The sequence below is a fragment of the Crassostrea angulata genome, chromosome 10 (assembly GCF_025612915.1).
Source record: "Crassostrea angulata isolate pt1a10 chromosome 10, ASM2561291v2, whole genome shotgun sequence".
In the NCBI taxonomy this organism is placed as follows: Eukaryota; Metazoa; Mollusca; class Bivalvia; order Ostreida; family Ostreidae; genus Magallana; species Magallana angulata.
This window is the reverse complement of record NC_069120.1, coordinates 44,143,387-44,153,431: the sequence shown is the minus strand read 5'-3', so window position 1 is coordinate 44,153,431 and position 10,045 is coordinate 44,143,387. Positions and strand designations below refer to the sequence as shown.

General features: G+C 32.9%; 1 protein-coding gene across 1 annotated transcript; it reads left to right on the top strand.

The window, feature by feature from the left end:
* The first annotated feature begins 1,299 nt into the window (after positions 1-1,299).
* On the top strand, positions 1,300-3,220 carry LOC128166774 (nucleoside diphosphate kinase homolog 5-like). The gene is made up of 5 exons (XM_052832144.1): positions 1,300-1,483; positions 1,596-1,801; positions 2,165-2,265; positions 2,521-2,639; positions 3,007-3,220. The coding sequence occupies exons 1-5, from the start codon at positions 1,346-1,348 to the stop codon at positions 3,085-3,087; spliced, it is 645 nt and encodes a 214-aa protein (XP_052688104.1). The 5' UTR covers positions 1,300-1,345; the 3' UTR covers positions 3,088-3,220.
* Positions 3,221-10,045: the final 6,825 nt, after the last annotated feature.

Genomic DNA, 10,045 nt, shown 5'->3' with positions numbered 1-10,045 from the left:
GCGGGGAGGTAGGTTTGAGTGATTATGACTGAATGGTCTGAGCCCGACCCCTCAACTGAAAGTTTATCAACATCCTGGTTTTGTACACTGCTGAAATCTGACCGGCATATTTGAGTTAACATGCATGCGCATTATATATTTACCTCAGAAAATACTCACTGCTTCACGATATGTGAATTTAAATTCTAAATTTCTGAATTTTAAACTTATCAAAATCTGGAAATTAAAGGTGACTATTGGGTCCGCTGAAAGTCAGAATCGTTAAATGAAAGGCAGTGTAATATAAATACGCACATAGTACTGTGGTTCTGAGAACCTAATTTGTTTACCAGTATACTTAATATACCAGCAATTAGGTATCGACCTTATAAAATTTATTGCCCCAACAAGAATTTACCTGCCACTCATGACCAAGTTTGTTATATCCTCTTTCGTGTATATTTTCTGTTAAGGTCCAAACAAAGCCATTTTTTTTTTGGTCCCGATCTTTTTTTCTCAGACCGAATCCCTTTTGAATGAGCGTCCGTATGCATGTGCGCACACGACGTCTCTAAAAGTAAGGGACAATTTTTAAAAGTTTTTTTATCTTTATGTGCACAATAAATATAAAGATTTTGTATGGATGCAACTGTAGCTCCATGGTCTGTCAACCTCAGTTTCCTGTGGAGCTACTTATTTTTTTCCCTATGTTGTATGCATGAAAAAGTTCCCAGTTAAAATGCCATCCAAATGAAAGACTTTTAATAGATTGCACTTCACTATTGTAGTTGCTGTGAAATTTGAAAAATAATAATTGTACTTCAGTTCTCTGCTCAAGATTTATCAAAAACTCATACTTGACTGCTTTTTGGCTCCTGGAGTCCACAGCTGTAAACAAAGAAAAAAAAGGTAACTGAATTATCGGTTAACATTTTCTCAGTCAGAGATGTAAATGCTTCCCTGATTTTTCATCATTTACAAAATTTTAAAAAATGGTATTTCAATAGCTGCAAAGACCCCCCCCCCCTTTCAAATCATCAGAGTAATAACATTGACTCTCATCATTTTCAAATTCTTGTACAAACTTGTGTTTCAAAGTTTTACAGATGCTTGCTAAGTTCTTATGCAGCCATCTGCGTTTTTTATGTACTTACGTTGTCCATTGTAAAGTTATGTTTCTAAATTTTGCTTAAAGAACCATCATTTATCCCTTGAGGTGACAGAATGTAAGGAAAAAACCAAGTGACTATGGACGCTCTTTTTTTAAATGGCAGCTGCCATGTTTGTTTAGATCACGTGAGAAAGTCCGAGAAGTTAGCGCGACTTGCGTTTGCTAAGCAACAAGACGCCATTGACAAGCAGAAAAATGACAGGTGAAAAGGCTACGATGGATGCTCCTCAGATATATGTGGAAAGAACTCTTGCTATTGTAAAACCCGATGCTATTCACAAATCAGAAGAAATAGAAGATATCATCTTAAGATCAGGATTTGCCATTTTGCAGGTAAAACCAGAGACTCTGGTAAAACAAAATAGCTCGAATTTTCTCTATACAGAATATGTTTATTATGCAAAACAAATAAAAATCATCATGTACGATATATTTTCATCTACAGAAAAGGCGTGTACACTTAACACCAGAACAAGCTAGTGATTTTTACGCCGAGCATTATGGAAAAATGTTCTTTCCAAGTCTGGTTGCTTACATGAGCAGTGGACCAGTATTGGCCATAGTGATAGCAAGAGACCAGGCAATTTCATATTGGAGAGAATTAATTGGACCAACCAATGCTCTGAAAGCCAGACAGACTCACCCTGACTGGTATGTCCATAAATTTGAATCTAGATGTAGTTTATGCTACTATGCATATCATTGCCATTTTAAAGTTGGAGAACATTTTTGTTGAATTGATCTGTCACTGTCAGTACAGTGACGAGTAAAAAAAAGGTTATTATAAAATGATTGACAAGAAAACATAATGAAAACTATTGGATTTAAAGCAAACTTTGATGCATGGGAGAAATTCATAAAAGTATCAGTAAAATATATTTGTTAATGATCATTTTGGTTAATAATTTGGTATTAATTTAGAGACATTGATATTCAAGCGCATTTTAATAGCCTGATTCATGAATTGTACATTGACTATTTTGCATTCTTATTTGTTTATATAATGTGTTTCAGTTTAAGAGCTGTGTATGGAACAGATGATCAGCGCAATGCCCTTCACGGCAGTGACAGTTTCTCTAGCTCTGAGAAAGAAATCAGGTTTTTCTTCCCTGACAGTAAGTATATGACTTTAAGTACAAATGTACATATATTGATTGAATATGAAAGATGAAATCATTGGACATCACTTTTGTCTACATGTAAATTTAAATTTTATCCAACCATAATTCATGAATGAACAAAAACACATATTGATGGAGCTTTGTAAATGCAAAAAAATGCATCTTGCTTGTAACATGATAACTGGCACTCAAATTTTGAGCCTAAATTGTGACCAAGACTCCTTTAATGATTATCTCTTATTTCTACAGGTGTTATTGAGCCAGTTCCTGTCGGACAAGCAGCCAAAGATTACCTGGCTAAATCTGTCAACCCCTGCCTGCTGAAGGGACTCACAGAACTCTGCAAACAGAAGCCCATTGATCCAGTGGTGAGCAACTTTTATGGAAAAAAAATCATTTATTTTCTTAAATTTTTTTATTAAAGACACTTCATTTTATTATAGTTTCTTTTTATAAGTATTTTTTTTTCATTTATTCTACCCGATGCAAATACTATAGTAAAGTGAATTAACCACATATGAAAAGAAATCTGGGACAATTTACTTTTAAAATGCCTTCTTTTGAATTTCATATGTCATCTGTAAATATTTCCCAGCTTATACAATGTAAATAAAATATTTAAGCTAACTATTCACATATGAGAATAGTTAAGTGTCAAATGTTTATCATTTCATTGATAAAAATTAGGGGGAAAATCAAATCTAAGATAACGAATCACATTTATTCTCTTTTCAGATCTGGTTGGCTGATTGGCTACTAGAAAATAATCCCAACAAACCCAAAGTCAGACAAATGGTTGTTCAGGAGCCAAACTAAGAGAAAATAAACTGTTTTTTTTTAATGATATAATAATCATTCGTAATGTCATTTTTGTCCTGTGATATTTCATATGTTCATTAACTATACATGTACAATATACATATGTTGTAAATAAATCATTATTAATTGATGAAGATATTTTTTCTTGGATGGTATACTGAGTATAAAACTTTGGTCATTGGGACTGAGGTGAAAGCGGTTTAGGAACTAGTAATTGGAAGAAGGGCAAGAGAAGTTATCTTTCTTCATGCAACCAATGGTGGCTAATCGCACACATATCATTCTGTGTATCAATGATTATTTCCTAAATGGATTAGGTTTTTTTATTTTTTATTTATTTTCTCTGATTTTGCTACCAACTCACATAAGATCAATTTTAGATAAAAATAAAAATTTAGTTTCCATACAGTCACTAATTTTATTAATACTTTATTGTTTGATAGATTTTTTAATCAATAAAAATGCTTAATACCATTTAAATATTGTTATGTGGTCCTGTTGCCATAGTAACAGGATCGGGTGGGAAAATTACATTTCAAAGTTTTTTTTTATGGCTGATTATGAATAATGGAAACAATACGGGCTTTCTAGAGAAAAAAAATACATTTAAAAATTGTCATTTTTCAAACTATAGCAAAATGGAGCATAAGTCATTTGGAAAGTGTTACCATGGAAACTAAACAGAAATTTTAAAAAGTTGAGCTTTTCATTTATGAACTTTAAAATCAGAATACTTAATATTAATTTTTACGCACTATTATGACTGTGCAAGAAAGAATTTTAAAATGGAAATTGAGAACCGTTCCTATGGTAAGAAGCTGAAAATTGAGGAAATTTCGGATATTTTGATACATTTTTGATCGTGTCTTATTCATACTTGAAATGTATAACTTTGATATAAATTGTCAGAACAAAAAAAAAGAAAAAAAAAAAAAGAATGTTTTTAACTCTCATGTAGCTTGGAAAAGCCCTGAATTTTTCTGAAAACACTTGTCAATGTTATGGTGTTTTCAAAAAGTAAGAATCTATTCATAATTTTCATGTTTTGGTAGTTTTTTTTTCCTTACAAAATGCAACAAATAAATTTGCTAAAAATTGCTTTCACTTCGACGTGCCATCGTACTATCGTCATCGCATTGTTGCGCCATCGCACCATAGCTTCATCGTCGTCGCATCTTCTCTTCATCGTGACGTCATCGCATTAACGAGTCATAGCACTAACGTCGATACTTTCCTTCAGTAATAATTTAATTAAGAAATTAATTCAATATTTTTTAGTTTTATGCGATATAAATGGTTTGGGGCAGTTTACACTTTATAAACCGCGAAGCGGTTTATAAAAATGAGCGGTTTATAAAGCGTAAACTGCCCCAAAACATTTTATATCGTATAAAACTAAAAAATATTGAATTCATTGCTGATAATTTTGTACAATTTGATATCATTTTAAATGTCAAATGACCGTTTTTATCTACAATGAAGAGTAAAAAAATTAAATTATAATATTTATATTTATTAGTTTTATACAATATAAAATGGTTTGAAACAGTTTACGCTTTTTTATAAACCGCTTCGCGGTTTATAAAGCACAAAATGCCCCAAACCATTTTATAAAACAAATAAATATTGAATTCATTCCTTAAATATAATGCTAATTGTATAGATGCATATAAATATAGATGAAAACTTATTTCTTCTTGAATCTGCACATCCTGTAAATGATTTTATGAACAAAAGCGAAAATCAAAATTTATTTCAAGTAATTGATACATGCCTCCAATTGAATAATTTTGTTTAGTCAGACAAACTTTGGGGTGTAAAGTTTGCATTAATAAACAGTTGATTATACGTATATCCGCGGTATCTGTACGTTTCCAGGTTAAACTTTAGAACATGAGCTACATGAATCGTGTACTGTGAACGTCTCTGCCTTCCTCCTTTGCACACAACGGAACGTGATTCATGCGGTTTCTTTGATGGAAGAGAAAACACAATTTATTTCAATACCATGAGCAATGAGAAATCCTGTTCTTTTTTTCAAATTATCTTTTTTTCATTAAAAATGTGAGCTTAAAATCAAACAGGATGTTTAAAGGTAAAAATCAGCCGTTCTGATTCGCTAGCAGTAACGTATCAGAACGGCTGATTTTAGTCAGTTGCCAATAGACATTCCATGCCATTTTTTTTTTAAATATGGGGCACCAAACAGAAATGATTACGTTCTTGATATTGTTTCTAAAATCTGTCATGAAAATTGATTAATTGAAGAAATCAAACAAATTGTTAGTTTGCACTGTTATTTATAACTATGATACAGTATGAAGATGGACACATGTAGTGAATATTAAAGTAATTTTAAGTCAAAGTTAAAAAACGCCTTTTTTTACTGGTAGCTTCAAATGTCAGTACAAATCTTTCCAAAACTTTGCATACAAATAGACATAAATAAAATGCTAATTATCAGATCACAAATATGCACCAGTCTCGCACAGATCATTCAAGCATTACTTGAAAACGTAACAAAGTTAAAACAACTTTTCTCGACCTCGTGTTATTCTGCAACATTCACAAAAACTCTTTTTTTTCTAAAATATATTTCTGTGTAAAATATTTCACTTTAAATTTTTAATTTCAAATGAAAATATTTTGGCTCCTTCCTGCAAACTTTTGACATCCATAGCGATTGTCGAATTGACGAATGATGTACTAATGCACTGTATTAGTTATCATTATATAAATAGCGCCTGTTTGGGAGGGTAACAGTTGAAATTGACACCCCGAGGAAACCATTGTCAACCGACGCGAAGCCTGTTATCCTCCCAAACAGGCACTATTTATTTTATTATATTAGAGATTTTTTACTGCTTTTATATAATGACGCGAATTCTACGGCGAACCGTACGCGCATAATTTACGCGCATGTAACAATTCGTTGTGTTACCCGTTGCTAAGTGTGTTGCTAACGCCGAGAGTAATAGAACTGATTATCAACTGCCCCTAAGCCAATCATATTTCAGTATTTAACATGAAAGTATGATGAAATAATATGGGTGTGTTTATTATTACAAATAGATCCGGATGTAGTAAGTTTTGTGGTCTTGCCAATATACCCATTGGCTTTTCCGGACAAGAGCAACGAATGCAGTACTGTGATATTTCAGTTTTCTGAGCCTGTATGGCACTCACAGACTTGTTGTTATTATGACTTGTAATTTGCGAAAGGACTGGGCAAAATTTTTGCAAAAATGTTTTAAGAAGATGGGTGGATAAGGCGTGTAAAATGCCCATACACGGTCGGACAGGCTACTAAAAAAATAAAGTATCAACAAATCTGATGGGTTTTTTAAAAATCATTTAAAACAATATATATTTAATGAATCATTGATTTGTAACCTGTAGGTATGTTTAATACTTGGAATATGTTGACTCAAACAGGCGTATACGTATCAAAACCTGCAAATATTGTCATTTTTTAAGAACTTCAAGGCATTTTCTTTTATAGAGTGGGTCTGTGCTCCATATTTTTCTCATAGTCTAATTAAGGTCTAATGGAAAACAAACCGATTTCAATCATCAAAAACGTGGAGAGATGACCCACTATACATTAAAAATATCATTTTGTATCCCAACAACTGAACGTATTAAAAAATAATACAAGTCCGGTAATTCGGGACCTTAGTCACACATAATATTTAAAAAGCCGCCTTTGTTGTGTCTGAAATGGCTCAGTGGTTAGAGTACCATGGCATAAGCTAACCGTATATATCTAGGGTTTTTATGTTACGGGTTCGATACCACCAAAATTTCCGACAATATTTTTTTTCTTATTTTTTGTTAAATATATTAAGAACTGACTATAGTTAGAAATTTTGCTTTTGCAAAGTTGTATCATAATATATTTGAATAGATTTAATTGGGGGAAAATAAATTAAAATTGTATTTCACTACTAAACCGAATGGGCATTTGCGCCATCGTATTCCCCCATCTTCTTTATTGTTTCTTTGAATTATTGAATTCCATGATTATACAATAGCCAACTGTCATCTGCTTACTGCTGAAATGAGCTGTTTCCAGTCACAGTGTATTCTAAGTTTATCAGCTGTCCCATTCTTAAACCAAGACATGTTGCTAGTCAAGTGACTAAATATTCGACGTTAGTGCTTATATATAACATTTTAGCACATGCGCAAATGCATCTCGGCAGTAAGCAGATGGCAGTAAGCTGTAAGCAGTTGGCAGTAAGCAGCTGACAGTAGATTGACATATTCATATCTTAATGAAAAGGTTATATATTTTATTCATTTTAAGTTGAAAAACAATAAATAGAAAGAAAATTGCAAGTGTGAACTTATTTGATATCGAGCGTGTTTGGACGTATTTTTTAATTTATCATCGTAGTAGAGATAAGGGTAGCAGCAATTTAACCTAAAGGGGTCCTGGATGGGCAATAATCTGCAAAACTGATTGACTGATGTATAAAAGTTGAAATGGTTTATAAAATAATGTTAAGGATAGCGGGGAGGTAGGTTTGAGTGATTATGACTGAATGGTCTGAGCCCGACCCCTCAACTGAAAGTTTATCAACATCCTGGTTTTGTACACTGCTGAAATCTGACCGGCATATTTGAGTTAACATGCATGCGCATTATATATTTACCTCAGAAAATACTCACTGCTTCACGATATGTGAATTTAAATTCTAAATTTCTGAATTTTAAACTTATCAAAATCTGGAAATTAAAGGTGACTATTGGGTCCGCTGAAAGTCAGAATCGTTAAATGAAAGGCAGTGTAATATAAATACGCACATAGTACTGTGGTTCTGAGAACCTAATTTGTTTACCAGTATACTTAATATACCAGCAATTAGGTATCGACCTTATAAAATTTATTGCCCCAACAAGAATTTACCTGCCACTCATGACCAAGTTTGTTATATCCTCTTTCGTGTATATTTTCTGTTAAGGTCCAAACAAAGCCATTTTTTTTTTGGTCCCGATCTTTTTTCTCAGACCGAATCCCTTTTGAATGAGCGTCCGTATGCATGTGCGCACACGACGTCTCTAAAAGTAAGGGACAATTTTTAAAAGTTTCGTCCCGTTTTGAATATGCCCAGAAACAGTTGTTTTTAAACAGTGGAGTTCGCCCAGTCTTAAATTCGTCCACTGACAACAAAGGCGAAGGGGGCGAAAATAAAACGGGGACGAATATTTCCTTGTATACAGTACATGTATATAAATAAAAGTCATGATTGAGAAATAAATACTATCTCAGTAATCCGAGAATGCGCATTTAATGCTCTAAGCTTTAGGAATACTACCCAGTTTTTGCATTAACAAAATAGTTTTTGCTATAATATTTGTAAAATGAAATGCCTTAAATACCAATGAAAAATAGGTAAATTTTTATTGAAAAGCCACCGGATTTGCTGATTATTAACGTATATCCGCGGGGTTGTAGGTCTCCAGGTCAAACGTTAGAACATGGGCTATATAAAGCGTGCACTGTGGATGGCTAGTCACTGCCTTATTCTTTTGCACACAGCGGAATGTGATTCATCCATGTCCTTTGGTGAAAAAAGGAAAATTTACTAGTATGAGCAATAGACTGTAGATGTTTTTGTTTGCTTCTTAAAAGGAGCACAGCTACAGAATACGAGAACAAAATGCAGAATATAGTGCTTATGTTTATCATCCATATAATTACTTTTAAGTAATTTACATGTATAATTTTTTGAATATTTCTTGTATGCTAGTCAACCGGATTTTATTGTAATGTATTAATTTAGAAATATATATTTAAGATATTGCATAAAATATTCTTTGCACGAAGTCGATTTCCCAGTTTTGAGTAATTGCCAAACACATGTTATACGTGTTTTCTTATTGTATATGGATCTGGTTGTAGTTTAAGATAAAAATAAACCGGTATATCCAGTTTCGTAATCTAGCAAAACGATCTTCCTTTTCTTAATAGAAAATCGGTGAAGACAAGGTCTATTTCGCAGCTCTGTGGTACTGCAAGACACCTAATGAAATTTTGTAATGAAAGGTGAAAAGTTTTCTTCCGTGATTACTCGTTCCTAGCACCAGAGATGTGCAGAAATGTTTCCTTCAACTTTTCTGTAAACGGACAGTGACATTTACGGGAATTGTGTTCGATTTGAAAAAAAAAATCACACATTTAGCACTGAAAATATCTTCTTAAATGACAAGAGTAAACAATAACTTTTATGAGCAGGAAAATCTCCCATTCTGTAATTATATAGTACTTAGACCAACTAGAGTAAGACAACCAAGATAAAATGTTAAATCCTCATATAAGACAGTCCCGGCGTTCCATAATAAACACTCAATATATGCCGTTCATGCAGGCGTTTGTTAGGCTTCAAAATATTTTAATGCAGGTGTACCTTACAATTCTTGTTCAAAGTGAAGTAAAAAAAAAGAGAAGTTATCAAAGTGATCAAAATACGTTTATTCGGAAACCTGTGGAAGGCATATGTAGTTTATGTGCTGGTGTCAGTTGTTCAGTTCAAGGTCCGATAAAGAGAGTTATGTGACAAAACATATTGAATAAGCTCAACTTGAACTCATTTAAAGTTTTTTTTTCGAAGCGATTAAAATCTAGTTCTCTAAATTTCTGTAATCTCTAACAAATTCCAAACCCAAATGAGGGATTCCCAATAACCTAAAGACAACTGTTTGGCTTATTCTGTAGTTATAGAACATTGTCTAAAAGTGTACGAGAATTGTTTTTACATGTTTTGTTGCTCAGACGTTAAATCACTGTACAATATGATCCAGTATTTCTTTAAAAATGGGGGGGGGGGGCATTCTTTGGCCTTGATCTAATTTTCTGAATGATAGGTGTTATGTAAGCTGCTTTACACTGGCCCTGAACCATATCCCTTACTGAAGGTTTAATTACACCTGGTTCAGTTCGAGCATTTCA

Coding starts and splice junctions, on each gene's coding strand:
- LOC128166774 (XM_052832144.1), top strand. CDS start 1,346: ATGACAGGTGAAAAGGCTACGATGGATGCTCCTCAGATATATGTGGAA. Junction 1,484..1,595: donor CAGGATTTGCCATTTTGCAG/GTAAAACCAGAG, acceptor TTTCATCTACAG/AAAAGGCGTGTACACTTAAC. Junction 2,266..2,520: donor CAGGTTTTTCTTCCCTGACA/GTAAGTATATGA, acceptor TTATTTCTACAG/GTGTTATTGAGCCAGTTCCT.